This window comes from Staurois parvus, unplaced genomic scaffold (assembly GCF_062004578.1).
Source record: "Staurois parvus isolate SC_StPar_1 unplaced genomic scaffold, SC_StPar_1.0 ptg000275l, whole genome shotgun sequence".
In the NCBI taxonomy this organism is placed as follows: Eukaryota; Metazoa; Chordata; class Amphibia; order Anura; family Ranidae; genus Staurois; species Staurois parvus.
This window is the reverse complement of record NW_028318071.1, coordinates 2,245,001-2,272,500: the sequence shown is the minus strand read 5'-3', so window position 1 is coordinate 2,272,500 and position 27,500 is coordinate 2,245,001. Positions and strand designations below refer to the sequence as shown.

The 27,500-nt window shown below is 40.6% G+C and overlaps 1 protein-coding gene across 2 annotated transcripts in view; it reads left to right on the top strand.

Annotated features, from left to right (window-relative positions):
• SF1 (splicing factor 1) overlaps window positions 1–27,500 on the top strand; it is an 82,210-nt gene that overhangs the window by 28,334 nt on the left and 26,376 nt on the right. For both annotated transcript variants that reach the window (XM_089681656.1, XM_089681658.1), the window contains one exon: window positions 15,814–15,966. In XM_089681656.1, coding sequence (XP_089537782.1) covers window positions 15,814–15,966 — 153 coding nt within the window. The remainder of the gene's footprint in view (window positions 1–15,813; window positions 15,967–27,500) is intronic.

The following is a 27,500-nucleotide window of genomic DNA, read 5'->3' as shown; positions in this document are numbered from 1 at the left end:
GCCATGGGTTGCAAACTTCTTGATAATGTTGCGCACTGTGGACAAAGGCAAATCTAGTTCTCTGGAGATGGACTTGTAACCTTGAGATTGTTGATATTTTGCCACAATTTTGGTTCTCAGGTCCTCAGACAGTTCTCGTCTCCTCTTTCTGTTGTCCATGCTTAGTGTGGCACAGACAGACACACAATGCAAAGGTTAAGTGAACGTCTCTCCTTTTTATCTGCTTTCAGGTGTGATTTCTATATTGCCCACACCTGTTACTTGCCCCAGGTGAGTTTACAGGAGCATCACATGCTTGTAACATTCTTATTTATCCGCAGTTGTGAAAGGGTGCCAATACTTTTGTCCAGCCCATTTTTGGAGGTTTGTGTGACATTATGTCGAATTTGCTTTCTTTCCTCCCTTTTTTTGTTTTGTCCCAATACACACAAAGGGAATAAACATGTGTATAGCAAAACATGTGTTAATGCAATACGTTTCGTGAGAAATGCATGATTTCCTGGAGAAATATCAAGGGTGCCAACAATTTCGGCCATGACTGTATATACATACACACACACACACACACACACACACACACACACACACACACACACACACACACACACACATATATACATACATACACACACACACACACACACACACATATATACATACATACACACACACACACACACACATATATATATACATACACACACACAGTGGGGATCGAAAATTTGGGCACCCCAGCTAAAAATGTGCATAAAGAAGCCAAGGAAAGATGGAAAAATCTCCAAAAGGCATCAAATTACAGATTAGACATTCTTATAATATGTCAACAAAAGTTAGATTTTATTTCCATCATTTACACTTTCCAAATAACCGAAAACAAAAAAATGGCGTCTGCAAAAGTTTGGGCACCCTGCAGAGTTAATATCTTGTACTGCCCCCTTTGGCAAGTATCACAGCTTGTAAACGCTTTTTGTAGCCAGCCAAGAGTCTTTCGATTCTTGTTTGAAGTATCTTTGCACATTCTTCCTTACAAAAGTCTTCCAGTTCTTTGAGATTTCTGGGCTGTCTGTCGCGCACTGCTCTTTTAAGGTCTATCCATTGATTTTCAATTATGTTGAGGTCAGGAGATTGTGAAGGCCATGGCAAAACCTTCAGTTTACACCTCTTGATGTAATCCCACGTGGATTTCGAGGTGTGTTTAGGATCATTATCCATTTGTAGAAGCCATCCTCTCCTTAACTTCAGCTTTTTCACAGATGGCATCAAGTTACCATCCAAAATTTGCTGAAATTCTATTGAATCCATTTTTCCTTCTACTCGTGAGATGCTCCCTGTGCCACTGGCTGCAACACAACCCCAAAGCATGATTGATCCAACCCCATGCTTAACAGTTGGACAGAGGTTCTTTTCATTAAATTCTGTGCCCCTTCTTCTCCAAACGTACCTTTGCTCATTCCGGCCAAAAAGTTCAATTTTAACCTCATCGGTCCACAGAACTTGTTTCCAAAATGCATCAGGCTTGTCTATATGTTCATTTGCAAAGTTCAAACGATGATTTTTGTGGTGAGGAAGTAGAAGAGGTTTTCTTCTGATGACTCTTCCATGAAGACCATATTTGTACAAGTATCTCTTTATAGTGGAATAGTGTACCACAACTCCAGTGTCTGCCAGATCTTTCTGGAGGGATCGTGCAGTCAAACGTGGGTTTTGAATTGTTTTTCTCACAATCCTGCGAGCTGTTCTGTCTGATATGTTTCTTGGTCTTCCAGATCTTGCTTTAACTTGCACTGTTCCTGATGACTGCCATTTCTTAATTACATTCCGAACAGAGGATATTGACATCTGAAAACGCTTTGCTATCTTCTTATAGCCTTCTCCAGCTTTGTGAGCGTCAACTATTTTCAGTTTCAGTTTTCTAGACAACTGCCTAGAAGAACCCATGGTGCTGATTGTTGGGGCAAGGTCAGATGAGTCTGGGCATTTAAAACCTTTGAGATTGACATAACCTGGTCTTCCCAGACGATGATTGAGAACAATCCATGACACTGGCAGGTCTCAGCTTTGCAAAGGGGGCAGTGCATGCTATAAATTCTGCAGGGTGCCCAAACTTTTGCAGACGCCATTTTTTTGTTTTCTGTTATTTTGAAAGTGTAAATGATGGAAATAAAATCTAACTTTTGTTGACCTATTATAAGAATGTCTAATCTGTAATTTGATGCCTTTTGGAGATTTTTCCATCTTTCCTTGGCTTCTTTATGCACATTAATACAAATTTTTAGCTGGGGTGCCCAAACTTTCGATCCCCACTGTGTGTGTGTGTGTGTGTGTGTGTGTGTATGTGTATATATATATATATACACACACACACACACACTATATATATGTGTGTGTGTATATATATATATATATATGTATATATACAGTCAGGTCCATAAATATTGGGACATCAAAACAATTCTAACATTTTTGGCTCTATACACCACCAAAATGGATTTGATATGAAACTAACAAGATGTGCTTTAACTGCAGACTGTCAGCTTTAATTTGAGGGTATTTACATCCAAATCAGGTACATACATATATACACACATATATACACACATACATACACACACACACACACACACACACACACACACACACACACACAGTGGGGATCGAAAGTTTGGGCACCCCAGCTAAAAATTTGTATTAATGTGCATAAAGAAGCCAAGGAAAGATGGAAAAATCTCCAAAAGGCATCAAATTACATTGGAGAGATTCTGGTGCTCTTTTCAAGTTTGTCTGAATGTGTATGGACATTATGATTTTATTCAGATTGATGTACATTCATGTCTATGTTTATATTTATATTTACCTCAGACCCATCTCCCTGCTCCCATGCACATCCAAACTCCTCGAGAGCTTAGTCTACTCTCGCCTAAGCTCTCACCTCAACGACAACAACCTCCTCGATCCCCTACAGTCCGGCTTCCGTCCCCTACACTCCACCGAAACTGCCTTACTCAAACTCTCCAACGACCTTCTAACTGCCAAAGCTAATGGCCACTATTCAGTGCTCCTAATCCTTGACCTCTCCGTGGCCTTTGACAGTCGACCACCCCCTCCTCCTCAAACTACACTCCCTCGGCCTCAGATTCCGCTCTCTCCTGGCTCTCATCCTACCTGTCACAACTCTCTTCCAGCGTTACCTATAACGCTACCACATCCCCCTCACTCCCCCTCTCTGTTGGGGTCCCTCAAGGCTCTGTCCTTGGGCCCCTTCTCTTCTCCATCTACACCTCTTCCCTTGGCCAACTCATACACTCTCACGGCTTCAACTACCAGCTCTTTGCTGACACACAAATCTATCTCTCAACCCCCCACCTCACCCCCTCAGTCTCCGCCCGAATCACAAACCTACTGAACGACATATCAGACTGGATGTCGCTCCACTTCCTTAAACTGTACCTCTCCAAAACCGAGCTCCTAGTCTTCCCCCCCAGCCCGCACACCACCCCCCCCCCATTGACTTCGCCATCACGTCCAACAATGCCACTATCAGACCCGCCCCACAGGCCAGAGTACTTGGTGTTATTCTGGACTCCAACCTATCCTTCCAGCCCCAAGTCCAATCATTAACAAACTTATGCAGACTCCACCTCCGCAACATCGCCAAAATCCGCACATTCCTAACCCCAGAAACCACTAAACAGCTCATCCACTCCCTCATCATATCACGACTCAATTACTGCAACTCCCTCCTCACTGGAAATAATAGAAGGGTATGCAGCACTAAAAAAAAATACTGTAATAAGATAAACCAAATTGCATATAAATCAATCATACAATGGCCAATCTGGCATGCTCACATAGTGGTAAAAATATATTTTCCATAGAGTGACATTAGTGATGAGTCAATAAACTGAAGGAAATGCTGCTTGGTGTTCTATGTATCCAACTTGCTGTTGAAAAAATCTGGTGCAATTATGCGCTTACCAAAAATACATACAATCTGAGCATTGTATGTATATCTGTGGCAACATCAGGGTCTGGTCAGCGGTTAAGGCAGCATCCGGCACCATGGTGGACACTCAGGAATGATGAAACACTTGGGGGGGCACCTCAGGTTCACCGGCAGGTCCAACGAAGTCCAGACTCCTAATGGAACTCTCCAGAAAGGCTCCACCTTGGAGCCAAAAATGTTAGAATTGTTTTGATGTCCCAATATTTATGGACCTGACTATATCTATCTATCTATATACAGTGGGGATCGAAAGTTTGGGCACCCCAGCTAAAAATTTGTATTAATGTGCATAAAGAAGCCAAGGAAAGATGGAAAGATCTCCAAAAGGCATCAAAAGTTGGATTTTATTTCCATCATTTACACTTTCAAAATAACAGAAAACAAAAAAATGGCGTCTGCAAAAGTTTGGGCACCCTGCAGAATTTTTAGCATGCACTGCCCCCTTTGCCAAGCTGAGACCTACCAGTGTCATGGATTGTTCTCAATCATCGTCTGGGAAGACCAGGTGATGTCAATCTCAAAGGTTTTAAATGCCCAGACTCATCTGACCTTGCCCCAACAAACAGCACCATGGGTTCTTCTAAGCAGTTGTCTAGAAAACTGAAACTGAAAATAGTTGACGCTGACAAAGCTGGAGAAGGCTAGAAGAAGATAGCAAAGCGTTTTCAGATGTCAATATCCTCTGTTCGGAATGTAATTAAGAAATGGCAGTCATCAGGAACAGTGGAAGTTAACCATTAGCCGCCCTGCCAATGGCCGTTTGGCAGCTTCAGAAGTGTCTCTCCGTTCTGGGTACACGCCATTTGGCGTGCTCCCGCACATGCGTCGTTTGCGCTAGTGCAGAGCGGCGCAGCAGTGCGATCTGTCATCGGCCGTGCACCTCGGACACGGCCGATGACAGATCCGAGTACCGGCTCCCGTTGCTGGTACCATGTGACCTGCTGTGACCAATCACAGCAGGTCACATGACAGTTGTATACAATGGATGGCTTCATTCATGATGCCATCCATTGTATACTAGTGCCTAGCTGTGAATGGTCACAGCTAATCACATGCACATGTCATGTGATTAGCTGTGACCAAATCACAGCTAAGCACAAAAAAAAAAACAATCGATTTCATTCAGGTAAATGCTTGCTTATAGCAAAGTAATTCTTTGCTATAAGCAAATTGTGTAAAAAAAAAAAAAAAAAAAAAAAAAAAAAGGAAAAAATACTGATCACTTCCCCAAAGTAGTGCAATGTTACTATGGTAACATTGTACTATTTTGGTCATAGTAAAATATGAAAAAATCTTAAAAAAAATAATAAAATTAAATAATAAAAAATTTAAAAAAATATATATTTTTTTTCATACTGTCACCAGTCAGGGTCCCTGTTCATTGCCATGCCAGTTATGATGACGCTGTACTGCACTGGTGACAGTATGTAAAAAAAAAAAAAAAAAAAAAATAGTGAAAATAATTTTTTTTATTCATTTTCCGAAAAATTATGACAAAATACTTCAAAAAACTCGCCATGGCTCTTATGAAGTACGTCGGACTGTCTACTCTGCAAAAAGGGGTCATTTGGGGATATCTGTACTACTCTGACATTCTTGGACCTCAAGAAATTAGATTGGCCGTCAGTACTTCAGGATTGATCAATATTCAGATCTATACCATAGTTTGTGAACTCTATAACTTTCCTAAAAACTAAAAAATACATCCTAATTTGGGTTATTTTCACCAAAGACATGTAGCAGAATACATCTCGGCCTAAATTTATGAAGAACAATTATGTATTTGTAAACTTTTATAACAGAAACAAAGAATTTTTTTTTTTTCAAAATTTTTGGTCTTTTTTTGTTAATTTAGCAAAAAATAAAAACCCCAGTGGTGATTAAATACCACCAAAAGAAAGCTCTAGTTGTGTGAAGAAAATGATAAAATTTTAGTTTGGGTACAGTGTTGTATGACCGCGCAATTGTCATTCAAAGTGTGAGAGCGCTGAAAAATTTGCTGGGCAGGAAGGTGTAAAATTGCACGGTATTGAAACGGTTAAAGCAAGATCTGGAAGACCAAGAAAAATATCAGACAGAACAGCTCGCAGGATTGTGAGAAAAACAATTCAAAACCCACGTTTGACTGCACGATCCCTCCAGAAAGATCTGGCAGACACTGGAGTTGTGGTACACTATTCCACTATAAAGAGATACTTGTACAAATATGGTCTTCATGGAAGAGTCATCAGAAGAAAACGTCTACTTCCTCACCACAAAAATCATTGTTTGAACTTTGCAAATGAACGCTGGATTGCAACAGCTGAACAGTGATTGGTACTGTCGCGATTGGACTGATGCGCTGGTGTCGGAAATTCTATCCCTGACTTGGTGATTCAAACCGTTCCTGGTCCAACCGACTTTGGGCATTTCAGCACCCAGAACGTCGTGTGGGCTGGTACAGGAACACCCCCCAGGGTTGATTGGCCAAGGTACTAATGTCCAGCCTGTGTCCATATTCTCATAAACTGAGGACTTGAGGTATGGACGTTGTGATTCGTATGGAGCCCGTTCTATTTTACTGATGGATTGCGGACTTCCTCTGACTTGCTCCAGTCGTAGGATAAATCTTGGTAAAAGTTTATTTCTGTTTTTTTTCCCTTTTTTATTTTATATTCAATAGTCAATTGTGTCATCTTGTATTTTTTGTAAGTTTTTATACTTTGTACATATTTTATGCACTGCCCACTTTCGAGATATTAAATCTTAAAATTAATAAGTGACTTCTGGGTACTTAAGCAGGCTCATATCTCCGAAGAGATTAGATTGTATTGTATTTCAGTGTCTTTTATTTGCTCGGTCAAATTCATTGTCGATCTGTATGCAATTGCACTGCGTGTTGGCAGATTGCGTGCCGATTGTAAGGGTGACAGGTCTGCCAGACGGAGATCTGTGTGTGTGGTGTCACAGCAGACCGTTCTGTGGATAAACTGTTGAGTGGTGGCAAGCTACCGTTTGTGGTATGGGGGTGTGTGGACAGTGGAAGAGTAATTGACACCGGGGTTCTAGCTTGGAGGATAGCTGGAGGAAACCTAGAAGGGTGTGCGATTGCTAGGCTGCTCCTCAGCTCTAATTATTGCACCAGATTGTATGTAAGATTTCTATCTGCCAGTGTGTGGTCGACCGGCTGGAGTGGAGTCTCCCTCTAGTGGTGGCCAGCGGTAGCGTGAGCTGTGAAAATGTTTCACGGCTGGTTTTATATATTCAAAGTAAAGTCCCCTTTATTCTCTCTTACCCCAAGTCACGGGCACACGTGCGCGCCTCGGTGGGTGAACCGTGACAATTTAGTTTGTAGGAAAGTTAGAGTTCACAAACTATGGGATATATCTGAAAATTGATCAATCCTGAAGTACTGATGGCCAGTCTAATTTCTTGAGGTCCAAGAATTGTCAGAACAGTACAGATATCCCCCAAATGACCTCTTTTTGCAAAGTAGACAGTCCTACACATAAGAGGCATGGCGAGTTTTTTGAAGTTGTAATTTTTTTGTCATTTTTCGCAAAATAAAATAAAAAAAAATGTTTCACTTTACATACTGTCACCAGTGCAGTACAGTGTCGTCATAACTGGTGACCGTATGAGAAAAAATTATTTAGTTTTATTGTTTGTTTTTCCATATTTCTCTGACCAAAGTAGTACAATGTTACCATAGTAACATTGTACTACTTTGGGCAAGTAATCCGTATTTATTTATTTTTTTTTTTACAGAATTTGCTTATAGCAAAGAATTACTTTGCTATAAGCAAGCATTTACCTGAATGACATAGTCATTCAGGGCTTTTTTTTTTTTTTTTTTTTTGTGCTTGGCTGTGATTTTGGCTACGGCTAATCACATGACACAGCTGGGCTGTGATTGTCCCAGTTTGTACATGTGATTGCTGTGACCATTCACAGACACACTTGTATACAATGGATGGCATGAAAGGAAGCCATCCATTGTATACAACTGTCATGTGACCTGCTGTGATTGGTCGCAGCAGGTCACATTGTACTGGAAACTGGGCCGGTACACACATCTGTCATCGGCCGTGTCCGAGGTACACACCAGTGACCGATCGCGGCCCTGCGGGCAGGCGCATTGCACATACCTGATAGGACCCCATGTGGCGTCCACCAAGAGGGACGAGCTGTTTTCTAAAGCGCAAACAAACGCACAAACAATTTTGAGGAAAAAAAATAAATTTGACCTTTTGCTATTAACCAGTTGCTGCCCAGCCTATAGCTGGGCGGCAATTGGTTAATGGCAAAAAGTCAAATTTTTTTTTTTTTCCTCAATTGTTTGTGCGTTTTTTTTTATTGCGCTTTAGAAAAAAAAATACCAACGATCAAATGCCACCAAAAGAAACCTATTTTTTTTGTGTGTGGGAGGGAAAGGACGTAAATTTAATTTGGGTGCGGCATTGCATGATCACTCAATTGTCAAAGCAACGCAGCGCCGTAATGCAAAAAATGGCCTGGTCAGGAAGGGAGGTAAATCATCTGGAGGGCAAGTGGTTAATAGCCCAGTAACCTAGGGTGTCTTTTGGAGTGTTTGATAAGTACAGTACCTGGAGGAAACCCAGACAAGCAGAGGCCAATTACCCTAATGCTGTAAGCAAATGTGCGAACCACTAAGCCACTGTGCTTCCCATGATGGCATAGATTGAATTTTCCCAAGACAGGAGCAGCCAGAATCTGGAGCATCTGTGTATAGAAATCAGTCGGCTTCTAGCTTTAATTTCAAAGCTTGACTGAACAAGATGAAGTTAGAAATCGGTTACTTTGCACAGCTGCTCCAGTTTTAGTAATCTCCCCTGGTGTAGCTCTATATTCCAAAGCTCATGTCAGCCCTGCCTACTTCACTTTTGAAGAATAGTAAAAATCATTCTTATCTCCATAACCCTTTGTGCAAAGCAGTTTATCAGCTTACTAGATTTCTGGCAAAATCAGGTATTTTTTGTGAACAGATAACTTTCCATGGTACATTTAAACCAAAATGGATCAATTAAGTCATTGTTCAGGTTTACTTTTTACCTTTTAACACCGCAAGACCACTTACAATGAATCCAGGTATAATCTGTTCTTAAATATGAGCCATATGCAAAAAAGCTAAATATTTTTATCCATTTAAATTGTAGATTTGTTGTAAGTTTTTGCATTCCTTTTGACTTTTTAACAATGTTCTAACATTGTTTGGAAAGTAGTAAAATTTCCCCTAAGTGATGTTTGCTGCAGAATTGGTTGATCTTGGAGTCACCTTTTTATTCTGAGCCCCTTTGTCAGAAAGGAACTTTGATAAACTATTTTAAAACCGCTGTTAACTCTTGAAGCTAGCCATACATGTGATCTACTGTGTGAACCATCAAGAATTTCCTGGGTTTTCTGCAGAAATGTGAACTGATCTTCATCTTAATAGTGTTTTACGCATACTGCCTCATACATTGGTTGTTTTTTGTTCCTTTTTATTTTTTTTACTGCAGGTAATTTCTCAGTGTTTAATAGTGGAGGCAATTTTTTCATTTGCAACGTTCAGTGTAGCCTTAACTTCAAGGCACCATAACCGTATTTTTCTTGAAAGGCAAGAGCATATAGCAATTTGATAGTTTTGCTATCTTGATTGAATGTTTTAATGCAAATGTATATAAACTTTTTATATCATCCATTGAGGGACATAGTACATTCAACTTATGATCCATTGGTAAAAATTGCCACCTACTTGGCCATAACCCTTACTTTATCCAGCCTGGTTAGCTTAATGTGGTGTCATCCAGGAGGTTGTACTTTTCCCAGCTCTGCTCTTTCAAGTGTGTGTGGTGTGTTTTTTATTTTGTTTTTTTTTAGCAAATGCTGGTAACTTTATAGGCTGAATGCTAAATCTTGCAGTTTTTCCAATCAACTATTGAATGCATATTTTTCCAGTCAACAGAAATATGCTGATCTTTCTGCAACAATGTCCCTGCAGTGGCATAGGCAGGTATTGTAAGCACAGAGATGCACTCTATGCATAATTCCAAAGTTTCTTGTCTGGATTCATGCAGAGTCCTCTAGCTTTAGAGCTGTTGCAGCCAATGTCCCTTTACCTGAAGGCTCACCTGTCTGATTAGGCTGCACTTAGCACATGGGTTGTGTTGAGGTCTTTCCCTGGGGCTAGTTTGATACTTGGTGTCACTGGGCTGATAATGCTACTTGCGATCCAGACACCATTTTTCTGGCACCCCCACTCACTCCCTCTTTACTGGTGTTTTTACAGGCTTTGTCTATAGGGTTTATGAAGGAGAAGGGTGCTACAACAATTGAAACATTCAGTAAAAGGTTTATCAAACACGATACAAAAGTAGGTAGCCAACGTGTTTTCTCAAAACTCCTTCCTCAGGACTAAAAAAAATAAAGAAACTTATGAGCTGGGAATGTATTTTCAGATCAGCATGTGGTAAAAACAGATGCCCATAATGTAATTCCATGATCCCAAGTGATATGTATAAAGTCTTTGCATCTAAATGGCAGATGAGATTTAATGAAAAATGTACAGTAATGCACATGGGAGCTAAGGGAGTAAGCTCGACAGTTACCCACTAGATGGAGAACCTCGGGAAATTAAGGATGGGAAGGAATCTGGGTGTCAATAGTGTGTGATGCCAAGATGCAGCAAGCAAGGCTAGCAGGCTACTACTACGCATTAAAAAGGCTTTTTACTCAAGACTTAAAACTATAATTTTACCACTTTACAAAACTTTGGTCCAGCCACATCTCAAAGGATGTGCTTAAACTGAAGAGTCCAGAGAAGGGTGACAGTTTTTAATAGGGGGGCTGGAAGACCTCCGTTATGAGGAACGACTTTGTACTAAAACTCCTTGAAGAGGCTTTTAACCCTATCACTTCCAGGTCCGTTCGTGGTCCGCTGCTGGACGATTGCTTCCACAGCCCCCTCTACCAGTAAGAGCAGTAATTCTAGCACAAGACCTTTGTAACGCAAAACTGATGATCTGTAGGGGCTTTTGAAGCATCTGCTAATATACAAACCATAGGCTACTAAAGATTGTCGCCATTTCATAGGCGCACACAAACTTTAAGGTTTGGCATGTTGGGTATCTAGTTACGTAGCACAACCTTGTGTTTTTTTTTTATATTTTACCAAAAATTTTTTTTTTTTTTTAGTACGCGTTTTTTTTCCCTCTGAAATTTTGCATTTCCTAGACCATTGCGGTGAGACTTAAAGAGAGAAATAGTGGTAGTTCCAATTTTTTTTTTTTTAAGCTGTCTGCTTTCAGAAAATGTTTCGGAGTTTTCTGTAGTAATCAGACCTAAAATGATTTTTTTTTTTTTTAAACATGTGCAAAAACGGTTCTAGCAGAAAAAGGACTAATAGGGCATATGTTTGCAATACACAAATCTTTGGTGACTCCAGCATTGAGAGGGAACAGTGGGTAAAGAAGCGTATGCTATTAATCAAAAACCACCTGCTTCACTATTGCAGTGTAGATTTCTGTGCTTTTGTTGACCAGATTCTCCAGTGATTCATCTTGTTTCAGTACTTTGATGAAAATCAGCTCATGCTCAGTTCTTCATGCAGAAATCCAGAAGGTAGCCAAGGGTTCAGACATGTTCCTTACAACTTTATACACCAGTCTTGTACCTTGGTTTGATTACGCATGAATGAATTAAAAACTGAAGTTTAGTTTTTCTTTTATGCTCTGCAGTACTAGGATAACTTACATCTGGTGAACTGTGTTCCATGTCTGGTTGCTGCACAGTTTAGAAATGGTTTCCCAACTACTGCCTGGTCCTTCCCCACAGCGTTTATCCCCCCCCCCCCAGAATGCAAAGCGTTCTGTCATTTGAGGAGTTGGCGTCATTCATCTGTACAACCTCCATTTACAGAATGCTTTGCATTCTGGAGAAAAATGGTGGACACGGGCAGAAGAGGTGGGCAAGTTTCACAGCTAAAATTTGGGGCTTATTATTATTATACAGTATTTATAAAGCGCCAATAGTTTGCTCAGCGCTGTACATTACAAAGGGGGACAGAACATGTGACAGAACAATACCAATACAATGCAAAACATGAGGGGATTGGGGGCCCTGCTCTTTCGAGCATACAATTTAGGAGGGAGGGGATGGTGGCACAGGAGGAGATAACTGTGGGGGATGGAGTGGTAGGAAGAGTGGAGGAGGTCGGCAAGTTAGCAGGGGGTGGGGTAGGCTTCCCTGAAGAGGTGGGTTTTCAGGGTGCACCTAAAGGAGAGGAGAGTATGTGATAATCTGATGGGTTGGGGCAGGGAGTTCCAGAGGATGGGTGACTCCCTGGAGAAGTCCTGGAGGCGGGCATGGGAGGAGGAGACCAGGAAACTAGAGAGGAGGTCTTGTGAAGAGCGGAGTGTGCTTGCTGGGCGGTACTTGGATATTAGGTCAGTAATGTAGTTCGGGGCAGTATGGTGGGCAGCTTTGTACGTCAGTGTTAGGATTTTGAATTTGATCCGTTGCGCAATTGGAAGCCAGTGGAGGGATTGGCAGAGGGGGGTGGTGGAAACTGAGCGGCTGGAAAGGTGAATGAGTCTGGCAGCCGTATTCAGGATCGACTGAAGCGGGGATAGGCAGCGGCGAGGCAGGCCAGTGAGGAGGGAGTTGCAGTAGTCGAGTCGTGATATGATGAGTGAGTGGATGAGCTGTTTAGTGGTTTCTGGAGTTAGGAAAGTGCGTATTTTGGCGATGTTGCGGAGGTGGAGTCTGCACGAGTTTGTTAAAGATTGGACTTGGGGCTGGAAGGATAGGTTGGAGTCCAGAATGACACCAAGTACTCTGGCCTGCGGGGCGGGTTTGATGGTGGTGGTGTTGGATGTGATGGAGAAGTCAATGGGGGGTGGTGTCCGGGCTGGGGGGAAGACAAGAAACTTGTTTTTGGAGAGGTTTAGTTTAAGAAAGTGGAGCGGCATCCAGTCTGTCACTCAGTAGGTGTGTGATTCGGGCGGAGACCGAGGGGGTGAGGTGGGGGGTTGAGAGATAGATTTGTGTGTCGCCGGCATAGAGGTGGTAGTTGAAGCCGTGAGAGTGTATGAGTTGGCCAAGGGAGGAGCTGTAGATGGAGAAGAGAAGGGGCCCGAGGACAGAGCCTTGAGGGACCCCAACAGGGAGGGCGAGTGAGGGGGAGGTGGTAGCATTATAGGTAACGCTGAAAGAGCGTTGACAGGTAGGATGAGAGCCAGGAGAGAGCAGAATCTCTGAGGCCGAGGGAGTGTAGTTTTTTGAGGAGGAGGGGGTGGTCGACTGTCGAAGGCCGCGGAGAGGTCAAGGAGCAGGAGCACTGAATATGTTAACGTCTGTGGAGTCTAAAGATCAGTGCTGTGGGAGGTTTCTGTCCTATGATGCAGCCATGTTCTGTATACCTGTGCAAGTGCCTCTACCTGCACGGGAGGCACAGGTTTTCTTTGCAGGCAGCCTGTTCAAAACGGTGGCAGGCAGAGTGCTGCACAGATCCCCAGTCGCATCCCCAAGTGTACATTTGTGCAGGATGATGTACAGTTCAAAATGCAGTCTGTGTTCTGATCCGTGCATTAGTCCCGCATATATGTGCAGTGTGCTTGGAGGTCTGTGCAACCATCTCCCTGTCCTTTATTTGAACTGGTTGCCTGTGCGTGGCTGCTGTGCAGGTAAAGACAGTAGTTTGCACAGGTATATGGAACATTACACCCATATGAAGAGGCCTTAGCGGTAAATTACGTCCTTGATGCTGCATAGCAAATCATTATACAAACTATAAAGGTGTTTTCTTCGTAAAGACTGCAGAGTGAAATAAAATATGCTTTATTTCATCCAGCACACTTTCAAGCGGGGATTACCATGATTTTGGTATATAGTGACAGTGGTATATAAATGACTGCTGTATTGAAAAATTATTCATCTGTATGGCCAGCCTTCGCCTAGAACTTTAACGTAAGAAATTACGTTTAAAAAAATAAAGATTTACTTATTACATCAATTTTGTGTGTACGTAAACACACAAGGGGCTGCAGCATTTGTACAACTGTGTTGTAGTTGATCTACATATTCTACAGTTAAACTAATACAAATTTGTCAGCGTCACACTGTTGGGCATAATGAATCTGCATATACCAGCTCATGCTGCTTAGCCTTAGAACTATAACATCTTACTGATGCTGAGCCTTGTGATTCTTCCTTGTTTAGAAGATGCTATCAGTGGGGCTTCTGCTCCTACAGCTTAACTGAAATAAAAAAATCTCTTCAGATGTGCTAGACACTTTCAGAGATGTATATTCTATATATATATTTTTTTTATTTCAGCATATTTATTTTCTGGTAGCAGAATCTAGAAATATTGCAATTGAGCAAGTTTTCCCATTTTTGCTTGTTTTTCACTTAACACTTTTTAACACCACTTATTGTAATTGGCTATTTACATTCAGCTAAAATTAAACCTGAGTAAATTTTGAAATTCTTACTCGAGCTATTGGATAAGTCTAACAGTTTAGTAGTTGTGGCATCTGCTGCTTTATAGAGTGTTAAAACTGATCTGCTTTTTTATTGGCTCTGCATTAGTAACCATGCATATATATATATATTTTTTTTTTTTTAAATTTTACTTGTCGGAGTGGTGCAATGAAACTGTTTTTTTTTTTTTTTTAATTTTTTTTTCTTAAGGTGTAGAATTAGAATGTGTGATTTAGGGTGATATAGCATTTATTTATCACTGTAATATTCAGCAGTAGCTTGCTTTCCCAGTCACCTACAACAGAAATTCTTAACCAATAACTGCTTTCTTTTCAATGAAACTTCTCTTTCAAATGTCTTCAGCAGCCATTCCATTTGACTTCAGTATGTGTCAATAAAGGCACAGCTTATGGGGAATATCCTAAATCCACATGGTTATTTAAACAACTTTAACTTTACCCTGTTCTCTCTACTCAATTTGTGGTGGTTTGCGTGAAAAGCAGGTATTGGCAAGGTTAACCCTTTTTTCCCCCCCCCCCCCATTTTTAACGGTTAACAACCTTTGTACTTCATGAAACAGGATTTAACTATTGTGGCCCATTTTAAGAAAGTTTGTGAGCATAATTGTATAATGTTAATAATTTTTTTTTTTCCCTTGAAACAGCCCTCTAATTTGAATATTTGGCAGATTTAATTACATTTTACAGAATTAACCTGCTGACTTTTCTCTCTAGTAGCTAAAGTTTTCTTTTGTTTTGCACTAGCAAATTTATTTTTGGCCCAGTCCATTGCTCTTATAGTGCATATACTAGATGGGCCAACACAGAACCCTAAAATATAATTTGACTGACTTGATTTAACATTTAAGGCCATTTAATTTTTACTTTTTTTTTTTTTTTTTTCTGCAACATGAGGTTAGAATAAAAAGCTATAGTGTAAACTGATATAGTGGGAAAGTCAATGCTGCTTCTAGAAATATTGTAATCAATTTAGCAAGTTACTTTTAGACTGGCATTTCCAAAGCCTTGTATGTTGCTGTTCACTCATAAACCTTCATGCCTTGCTATAATTCATACTGCTACGGAATAAATGCTGTAAACATTGTCCCAGGTATTTTTGCCAAACAAAGTCCCAGCAGGTTTTTGTACTTAACATTGCAAGTATTTTTCTGAAAAACCTTAAGGAGTAACCCACCCAGCATATAAGGGTGGAGGGTGATTACGTGGCCACAGTATGAAAATAACTGCAGCAAGTTGTTATAGTGGGTCTATACAGGCTGGAAACAAGAAATTGTTCTAGCCACTTTCTCATGTATTTTCTTTGACATCTTGCATTCTCCCTCCATACAGATCGCCATCTCCTGAACCCATTTATAATAGTGAGGGGAAGCGTCTCAACACACGTGAGTTCAGGACACGAAAGAAGTTGGAAGAGGAGCGTCACAACCTGATCACAGAAATGGTGGGGTTGAATCCAGACTTTAAGCCACCTGCAGACTACAAGTGAGTAGAAGGTTGAGGATATTTTGTTAATGTTTTTGAAATATCTGTTAGGATAAGTTATTCTAAATTATCTACCATATTTTCAGTACAGTTGCATAGCTAAAGTAGACTGGTGTCAGTGTTCAATCTCACAACAGCTGGTTCAAGGAAATTTTAAAGATAACTCACTGGTAGCAATGAAATAGAAATCTTGTGAGCCACCAATTAATTATAAGATAGGTTCGTTAGCACCAAACACATATTCATCCAATGTGCATAAAAATTCAACAAATATCACAATGGTGCCGCGCTCCTAATTGTTATTAATTATCATAAAAATTGTTTTCAATTAAATCCATATAATAGTGTAAACACAAAATTAAATATATATATATATATATATATATAAAATGAAGTGCACCCATAAAGTGATAATTCTCTGAAAATAAGTCAATATTCAATGTGCACAAAATATATAAACTTGATTGATAAATGAGTGATAAATAAATCAGTCTCTGGTGATACTCGTGAAAAATCCCAGGTGATGTGAACTCCAATTCCCAGTGACTTGAATAATCTTATTATGCTCTCACCTCATATAAAGCCTATAAATAGGCTAAAACCGCTTGTGTTCCCCAAATGGGACTATATCCTTGAGTTGCACCGTAGCAGTAATGGTGGTTACTCCTTAACAGCGTAGCAGTAATGGTGGTTACTCCTTCAATCGTGGCTCTCCTCTCCTGCTACTATCCCCAGAAAGATCTCTCGCTCTCTTAATACACTGGAGCACTCCTCCTTGGTATATCCCTCAGTATGAGAAGAAATAAAGACATAGTGTCTTATCCTTTTAAAAATAACTAACTTTAATATGTGCCCATTGCACTCACATGTAAAAACAATATTAAGCGCTTTGTTAAAAACAATTGCCAGCAGATGATACAAGTGCACCTCTCGCACTGTGTACTTGCCATCCTTGAGTGTCAGGTGACGTCACTGCCCCTCCCTACGCGTTACGCCGCAGGTCACGCGGCTTCATCGGGGGATTTGAGGGGAGGGGCAGTGACGTCACCTGACACTCAAGGACGGCAAGTACTCGGTGCGAGAGGTGCACTGGTATCATCTGCTGGCAATTGAATTTTTTGCACCAAAAATTGACTTTTAGTCATTTAAAAGTTTTGATATTCAATGTTGGTAAAAATCCATAAAAGGAAAAATTAATTAGTCAATATATTTTATTAAATTAAAATGCTGTCCGGTAACTATAAAAAGCAAAAATATATATTTGCGCTTTGCTGTTAAAGCAGAACTTCACCCAAAAGGGGAGGATTTGCGTGTTTACATACTCCGCTGCCCAGTGGTTGGTGGACCTATATGTTCCCTCTACATCATTGTCGCCAAATTTTGTAGTCCCTGAAAACTCTAAATTGTAAATTTTAACAGAACAAAATGAAGTAATTTGTCTACATACGCTTTAATGCAGTGTTAACCCCAAATCCATACATTTAAAGTATTGCAGCCTACCAGTCATTAGATGTGGTGGCTGAATCAGTTTTCCATTCTTAAAAATAAAGCATGATCTAGTTAGCTCCAGGAGGACTAAAAATTCCTTCCGGATTGCACCCACCCCTCAAGAGGCAATCTGATATATCCTGGATCAACTTTACCTATAAATAGTATCCTGTTATATTTTGTTTATCTTGAAAATAATCTAGGGCTTTGTTTAAAAAAAAAAAAAAAGAATCTATTCCACATTTAAACGGCTCTTGCCGTGAAGAAACCTTTTCTTTCTGGTGATTTGGCCAGTAACACACCTCTGTATTAGTGAGACACAAGGAGGGAGGGAAGTGGTAAATGTGTTAGCAGATTTAAATACACTAAACAAAACATTGAGGTCAAATTCTAGCTCAGACTTTGTTACAGCTTTCTTGTTTCCTTTTTGGGATAAAGGAGAAACTAATAATTTTATTCACCGCTGCCAGTGTTACAGGAGCTCCAGGCTTCCCAAAAAAAATTTAAGTCAACATCTTCAAATACTGCCTTGCGGCTTCACAGTCTGTTTCGTGCTGAACATGCGTGAGTCGTTCTGCGCCTTGTGATTGGTCCCATAGTCTTCTGGGACCTGTGAAGTGTCCCAGGAGACTGCAGGAGGGGGAATGACCGTCTGCCCCAGTCCCCCCCCCCCCCATCACCCAGCACCACCCCCCGATGCCAAATGTGACATTGGAGGGGGTGCCAACAAGCAGAGCTTCCTATTTTGGTTGGAGCTCCAATTTCAGTAGTTTTTCATCCATGTAAACTGATGCATTCTGCTGGAAAGCTTCTGAAAAAAATGACTTGCTGGCTGGATCACCAGATGAACATTAAGCCTAAAAAAAATAAACTATTTTGAAAGAAGGTTACTGCGCTTTTTTTTTTTTTTTTTTTTTTGGTGATTTCATGTGCGACTACACAGACATCTGTGCATGAAGTTGCACAGATCAAGCAAGCTGCACATGAAATTGTACTGACCAGTTGCTTTGAAATTGTGCTACTTCATGTGAAGTAGCATGATTTTAAAGCTGAATTGTGTGAACCAGGGCTAAAGGAAAGAGTGCAGCTTACTGAAGTTGACTGCCTTAAAATTTGGGGTTTATCATATCAACATGCTGTTTTCCTGTAACCTACAACAAATTGATTATGCTTTGATTACTGTTACCCAGATGGTCCCTAATTTTCCACAACCAGCTGTTTTAACTTAATAGGTCCAAAAGAGCATCTTTTTCTATTTTGGTCTTCAACCATTTGACCCATGCAATTTCCCCAAAATAAGTTCAAGAAATAACAAGCCTTCATTGATTGTGTAATTCTGTTTGCCCAATAAATATGACTAATTGAAGTATTGCACAATAACTTTGTGTAATGGCTTCGAAACGGAGTACTCTGGGCTGAATCTCCTCCTAATCCTTCATGCTAGGGGGCCTAGCATTTACACTGACCATTATCTAATTCATTCATATTTAGCTCCATCTATAAAGATCAGATTGTTCTTGCTATACAGGCCACCTCTCGCCAGTCCTGTCCTACGAGAACTGGGTGTACCCTTAGATATTTGCAGCCAAGTCATGTGAGCTGTCCAACCAGGTTTCTGTTAATCCACAAAGTCCTCCAGTAGCAGAAGTTCTAACTGTTTTTTGTTTGCCATACTTTTACAGCTTGTATGCATTTACATTTTTTGCTTGTTTTGGTATGTACTACTAATTACATTTTGCGAGTGTTCCTGCATCCAACGTAATAGAATTTCCTACTGACTGGTTTTGAGCTCCCCTTTACACCCACCTATATATTTTGATAACCTGCCAAGGACTGGAAATAAATCAGAATGTCATCCAGATAGACAAGGAACTTTCCCAGAGAGTCCAGGATGATATCCTCAAATTCCTGTATGGCAGCAGGGGCATTACCAGGTACTTGTAGTGGACACTTCTGGTCTTTGAAGGCTGTCAAGGCTGTTTTGCATTCATCCTCCTCCCAGACCGAGCTTAGAGAAACGCTAGGCTCCCTGGATGCAGATGAATAGGGAGTTGGTTAAAGGGAATAGTTACTAAATAGAAAAAGCAAATCAATTCAGCTCTTGATAGATGCATATCCTGAGGCTGCAATCCTTTTTTTTAATCCAGGGAAAAGGAAACCTATTCCTGCAGGAGACAATGAAGTGGAAATGAGCCCCTTTTGCAGGATTTTCTGTGTGGTCTTTCATAGCCTAATTTTTTGAGTTTCCAGAGGGGGTAAACTTATGCTTTGTGTGGTGATTTACCGAGATTAAATCAAAAGGACATTCATAAAGCTGATACAGTGGTAACTCGGAGGCAGAAAGGGCACTGAAGACATCTAGAGTATTCCTGGTAGCGGTCAAGGAGAGATTTACCCTCCGTTTTACATCAAGCCCGATTTCGAAATCTGTTTTTATTTTCTTGTCAGTACAGAGGTGGGCAGGAGCAATCTCCTGGAGAGGCTGGGCAGGTGCAGGGGTTGTGTTAATGAGGTCATGCCCTAAATACCAAATTCCAGGATGATGCCGGAGATTCTAGAAGACTCTGGAGGCTGGGATGAGGTCTGTCCTAAAAGACAGAGCACTTTTTTTTTTTGAGGTACATAAATGGTATATTGCTACATAGGGAAGCTGGAATTTAGAAAAAAAAAAGGTTAACTTGGCCTTAAGTCTGGAGGTTGAATGTACTGTGGGATAGTGGGCAGAAATCGGTAACATCCAAGAAAGGGGGACCACTAAAACCAGAGGGAGCTTGAAGAGAAGTGGCTAGAGCTTCATCATATTAGTATCTGTGCCAGAGTCCACTGAGGCAGAGATTATGCCTGAATGTCAAGTAATGTTGGCAGGGAGAAATAACTGTTGAAATCCGTAAATGGTATGTATACAGAAGATAATGTATTTAAAGCGATGGTAAACCACAACATAAAAAAATTCCCTTTCAAGGCAATGGAATAATATGCTAGTATGCATGAAATACCTTAAAATGAATCCCTCCAGTAGTGCGCTGTCACTGCTGACAGTGCTTCCATCCCCACCTGGTATTCCTTCTGGGTTTTCAGCTCCGGCAGCTTGAATGGCCGAGCCGCTATGATGGCACTCCTGCTCATGAACGATGGAGTCGTAGGCTACGGCATGGGTGACGTGTCTTCAGAACGCATGTGCCAGTGATGTCTCCGGCTGTCAAAAAAAAAATCTCCTAAACACTACACGTTTAGGAGATATTAATTTTACCTACTGGTAAGCTTTATTATAAGCTTACGTGCAGGTAAAAATCACAAAGGGAACATTACTACCACTTTAATACATCTGCCAGGTGTGACCCTTATCCTTTTTTTTTTTTTTTTTTTTTTTTTTTTTAAAGGGCTGTTTTTTCTCCTTTTTATATTTTCATTTAGCCATGCAGGTTTTAATTGGTTATATTTGTTACCCACTGGAATACGTTTTGAAGTCTTTAAAACTTTTTCCCTTGGTAGTGTTCTATTTTGTGTTCTAAATTCAAGTGGCTCTTCAGTCCTGTATTAAATTGTCAGCAGCTGACTTGTAATAAATTACACTCCCTTTTCCCAGGACCTAGCGGTGTCCTTCAGCTGGCTTCGGTCCCTGTCGCCGGCATACTAACTGTGGGCAGCTGGCTGTGACAGCTTGCGGCTTCACAGCCAGCTGTTCACTGCACATGTGGTTGGTCCCGCAACTTTCTGTCCCAGGAGGCTGCGGGGGAGTGAACTTCTGCTGAGATCGCCGCGGCGATCTGACCGGAACTGAAGGAGTGGGTACCTGTCGAGGAAGAAGAGGAACTTCCCCTTTTGGGTTAATTTCTGCTTTAACCACTTCAAGACCGGACACTTTTACCCCCTTCCTGACCAGGGCAATTTTCAGCTTTCAGCGCTATCACGCTTTGAATGACAATTACGCGGTCATGCAACGCTGTACCCAAATGAATTTTTTACCCTTTTTTTTGAAACAGATAAAGCTTAATTTTGGTGGTATTTATTCACCGCTGGGATTTTTAATTTTTTTGCTATGTAAATGAAAGTCCAAAAATTTTGAAAAGTTTTTTTTTTTTTTTTTTTTTTTAATAAAATTTTGCAAATAAATAATATTTCATCATAAATCTTTGCCAAAATTTATTCCGTTATCTTTTTAGTAAAAAAAAAAAAATCCAAATTAGTTTATAACAAAAATTATAATTTTTAAACACTTTTTTTTTACATTTTTATTTTATTTTTTTTATTTTTTATTTTATTTTTTTTTACATACTGTCACCCTAGCAGTACAGTGTCACCATGGTGACACTGTACTACTTGTGGGGGGTGATGAAGATTTTTTTTTTACACATTGCTTTTACACCCATATAGGATGTAAAAGCAATCATTTCTCTTTCTCTCTGTGTGCATTCATGCACTCATTGAGAAGTCCTGACTGAGCTGTGATTGGTCACAGCTTGTCACATGGTACAAGCCTGTTGTGAATAGGCTTGTACCATGTGACCTCTGTGATCATTCACAGATTTCATACGTAGTAAGCAATGATGTCACAAGTGACATCTTGCTTACTACTTTGCATGTGATCACTGATTGGCCAATCAGTGATCACATGATCGGGACCTCGTACAGAGGTCCCGTCCGACGATCGGTGTTTCACTGTGTCCGGAGGACACAGCGGGCACCGGATCGCGGTGCTGCGCGCTTCCAGGGAGCGCACACACGCAGGGTGTGGGGAGGCCGTTTATAGACTGCCACCCGACCCTGCAGTGCCACCGTCCGGCCGTTTATATGCAACGGCCGGTCGGGAAGTGGTTAAGGAGTGCAACTCATTGAAGTTTGCCTTTAAAATTTAGATTTCTTGTCATATCAGCGTGCTTCTTTCCTGTAACCTACGGAAAACATGATTCTGCTTTGATCACGGTTACCCAGATTAACCCTAATTTTCTACAGCCAGTTGTGTTTTTTGAAAAGATTTAAAATTTTGGGCTTCAGCCGTTTGACCCATGCAATTTCCCCTAAACCGTTTCAGAAATGACAAGGGATTGATTGTGTGATTCTGTTTACCCAGTACATATTTGACTAATTTGAGGTATCCTATACATTGTAATGCCTTGGAAGCTAGGTACTCTGGGCTGAGTCTCCTTTTAAAGTGGAACTGCACCAACAACCAGAAATTATATTCATTGTTAATATTCAACGCAAACTCCCCCATTTATCCATGTCTCCATGCTTTATTTTGCTGAGAAATCATTTTGAAAAATACCCCCTGGCATTTCTGGCAGTGACCGACTTCAGTGGGGGCAGATGATTCATGTAGCATTTACTTCCTGGGCTCCATCTGCCCTTAACTCAAGCATTGGTTGAGCAAAGAACCCTCCTGAAGGCTCCTGGGATGTGACATTTGCTTAGGCATGGAAGCAACTAAAGAAAAAAAAAAAAAGTTTAAAACAAGTAAATATGATATGCTTTCCTATCCATTTACTAATGCTAGTAGCATAAGGATTAAAAATGGTTAATGTTGATTAAGAGAATAAAGTCCCACTTTAATGCTAGGAGGACAAGAACTTACATCAGCAATTAACTTAAAATGTAATTCATATTTAGCTCCATCTATAAAGACTTTCACAGTATTTCAGACTTCTTGGTATATAGACCACCTCTTTTTTACCAGTCCTTTCCTACCATAACAGGGTGTACTCTTGAATGTTTGCTGCCCGGTAATGCGAGCTGTCCATCCAAGTTTCTGTTAATTCTACGAAGTCTTCTAGTAACAAGTTCTAACTGTTTTTTGTTTGCCATACTTTTAATACTTGTATACATTTAATCCAAACTACCAAAATTATGCAACTAAAATAGTTCCTAGAATAGTTCATCAGTTTTTACACCTCATCCTATCCTGTTCTTGAACAAAACCTTTCCTTGATTGCATCAAAGTTTCTGTGCTGCCTGTGTGGTTGTAAAGGCTTCAAAACTTCAAAGTTTCTAGGGCATATCATCTAAGACCTCCTCTTCACCTACCACGATTTACACATTACTATTACTAGCAATCGCATATCTTAAAGCAGGTCCTGATATTAAAATGCAGCCACTTGTGTGTAAGATTACACTTGCAGACAGTTAACCAGTGTCATTACATAAACACAATTTAGTGGTATTGAAGTCATAATTTTCTTATAGAAAGAAAAATGGTGCTTAATTTCTTCCTGAGCTTCCTTTTTCAACTGTCCCATGTCCAAGCTGCTATATTCTTGTTCTGTCTGTGCCCCCTGGGCCTATGGAGTCCTGTGAGTCTCCACAACATTCATGCTCCCGCTCTGTACCTCTACGTGCAACTGCTTAGGAGTGTCACACAAAGCCAAAGTAAGGGGACACAGAGCAAATGCTAAATTCTTTAGAACTAAAGCGGCTTGAATAAGCTATGTCAGTATTACAAAACAAATCTACTATGTGTACTAGATATACCATGCAGGTCAAAGTTCCCACCCATCATCTGCATATGAATAAAACTGTAAGCAGAATGTAGCAATTGTTAGTGGTTTTAAAATGTTTTCAGAAATACGATAAAAATAACGTTGTGTTCATCCCTAGGAGCTGCATTTTTCAAATGTCCCCTGCAATGGCTCTGTATTCCTATTCCATGTCACTGCTTCCTATGGTGTTCTGAGAGTGTCCCAGTGTGTATTTTCCTGCTATGTACTATAACTTCATAGAGTTATAATACAAACCTTCAGAGTACTGCACGCACAAACAGCCATGTGTGACACTCTGAACAGCCACAGGTAGAGTTGTAGTACAAATCGGAAGCGCACATGTTGCAACTCACAGGACCCCATAGGTCCAGTGGGAACAGACAGAACAAGAATATAGCAATGTGGCCATGGAACATTTGAAAAGGAACAGTATAAAAAAGATACGCCAGGGGCCTCTATAGCCAATATGAACAGCTGAAAACTGCAGAGTAACCTGCACTCATATCAACTGCCAAATAGTTGCTAACTCCACCCAGTTCATATAAAAAAAAAAAGGGGGTTCGGAAGATACCCCTGGAAGAAGTTTCAAATTGGACCATGCAGCTTAATCAACAATGGCTTTAATAAAATATAAGCCATAATATACAAAAAGTGAGCTGAAACCACTTACTGACACCTCATTAAAAGACAACATTGTTTGTCTAATCACCCAGGCAGCTGCTCACTTGGCCACATTCATACATAGGGGGTATTAACTAGTATTGCATGAATAGTAGGAGGCCTCGGGATAAAGCAGCAATTTATAGATAATATCCAAGGATATAATGAAGTAATCACTGATGTCATTCCAAAATAAAGTTGCCGACAATGGATCATACAGCACACATCATATTCGAATTGGCATATGTTGGTATAATCACTTGTAATGCCTGCATGTATGGTCCGCAAACATAGTTGTATAGTAGAAATACTGTAAAGTCAACAGCAGTTCAGATGAGATGTTGATAAATTGTTGACACAGTACCTTGCCACAGTACAGTCAACCCAGTGACCTCACACACAGCATTAAGGGGCTAGGGCACCACCAATATAAGCATATCTCTAGCATTTCACCCTTCCTTTTGTGACGTTTTCTTTACCATCCGCATCGGCAGTATGGCAGCAGCTCTGCCAGATGGCGTCTTGCTCGCTCCTGTACAATGTACACAGTGCCGGCGGTATGGATAGTCCACAGTAGGTGTGAGGCTAGGAAGGCTTATTGCTCATGAATGAAATGAAGGTCGAGCTGAGACAGCCACTGTGCGTGGTGACGTCACGTTCAGGACGTACGTGGCGGCGTGCAATCCGACATGTTTCACCCAATGCACTTGAGCTTCCTCAGGCAAGGCCAAGTCTAAAAGGTATTTATACCCTGTGGTGTAGATAACCTACTTGGCCACTGGGTGTCACCCATTCACCTAATTACACTTGCTTAAAACACAATATAGAATACAGAATGCAAGTCTTTCTAGAATCTTAGAAACCTCTTTGGAGGAGTGAAAACCGTTTAAATTTGTCCTCCGGTTGAATTGCTATTTTTTTTTTTTTTTACAACAAGCATTCCCATGGTCCATTTCCTTTGTTGTTCCTGTATTCTCTATTTCTAGATTTCTTTGTGTATCTTATTCCAAGCCAAGCTATGTTTTTTTAATATACAATATGGCCTATTAGAGTTGAATGATCATATTTATCTTAGGTATTTCTGATTGGTAATCTGTTATCCTATAGTACGGCTCTTATTCTTGGTCGGAGGCACAGTTTACCAAAACTTGTGTGTGAGCAAATGTAATTGGCCACTGGGTGTCACCCATTAACCTAAGTAGGTTATCTACACCACAGGGTATAAATACCTTAGACTTACTGGCCCCGCCCAACCCTGAGGAAGCTCAAGCGCATTGGGCAAAACATGTTTGATTGCAAGCCCCCACGTACTTTCTGAACGTGACATCACCATGCACAGCGGTCGTCTCAGCTCGACCTTCATTTCATTCATGAGCAATGAGACGACCGCTGTGCATGGGGATGTCACGTTCAGAAAGTTCAGAAAGTTCAGAAATAGGGGGTCTATGTATGAATGTGGCTGAGTGAGCAGCTGCCTGAGTGACTAAACAACGTTGTCTTTTAAATTAGTGATTTGTCGGTAAGTGGTTTTAGCTCAATTATTTTGTATACTATGTGTTATATTTTTTCATTAAAGCCATTGCTGATTAAGCTGCGTGGTTCCATTTGAAAATTTCTTCCAGAAGTATCTTTCTAACCCTGTTTTTTTTTTATATGAAAATTTTAAAAGGGAAGCTCAGAAGAGGGGGAAAAAATTATATAGGAAAATTGTGACTTTAATGCCACTAAATTTTGTTTTTACACAATGACACTGGCAGACTATCTGCAAGTGTAATTTTCCCCATGAGCGGTTGCATTTTAATGCCTGGACTTTCTTTGTGATATGTGATTGCTGATGATAGCAGTGAGGAAATGACGGCAGGTGAAGAGGATGAGGTGGTAGACAATACACCCTAGGAAGTTTGGAGGACTTATCTCCTACTCAGTCAAGTGAATAAGGTAAATGTTTTTGAAAAAGGTAGGTAGCTGAGCAGCAGACCGGGAGGTATAAGTTAGATTACTGCATACCGGAATCAAATTTTAAAGCTAATCTCCAAGAATTCATCCACTTTATCCACTAAAGCGATTGTAAATGCTTTGTTATAAAAGCAAACTTACAGGTTTATACTTACCTGCTCTGTTTAATGGAGGGTCTGCTCTTCTCCTGCAAGTGCCTCTATAGGAGGGCACTCATGCAGGCCTGCTCCCGAGCCATGCTGTCTGTGTCTTTTGTCACAGTGGGACTCAGCCCCACCCCCTCTTCCTTGCCACAGGCTTTGAGACTATCTGCAGATGTGCCTAGTGCTGGATCAAGTGATGGCTTGGTAAGTAAGAGGGGGTGAGAAGGAACACTGATGCCTAAACATTTTTTACCTTTAATGCAAGGACTGCTTTAAGCTTTATAATCACCTCAACTTGATGTCATAACTAACACTTTAAACATCTTTAACAGCCTAAAAGACTTATTTACTGCCATGGCCAAAAATTGAGTGACACAAATATTAATTTTTACAAAGTCTGCTGCTTCAGTGTTTTTAGATATTTGTCAGATGTTACTGTGGTACACTGAAGTATAATTACAAGCATTTCATAAGTGTCAGGCTTTTATTGACAATTTTAAGTTTATGCAAAGAGTCAATATTTGCAGTGTTGGCCCTTCTTTTTCAAACCCTCTGCAATTTGCCCTGGCATGCTGTCAACTTCTGGACCACATCCTGACTGATGGCAGCCAAATCTTGCATAATACTTAGTTTGTCATTTGTGGGGGGGGGGTTTCACCCGCCTTTTGAGGATTTACCACAAGTTCTCAATGGGATTAAGGTCTGGGGCGTTTCTTGGCCATGGACCCAAAATGTAGAAAGGCATTTAGTCACCAAACTGTTCTTGGATTGTTGGGAGATGCTGCTTTCGGAGGATGTTTTTGTACCTTCTTTA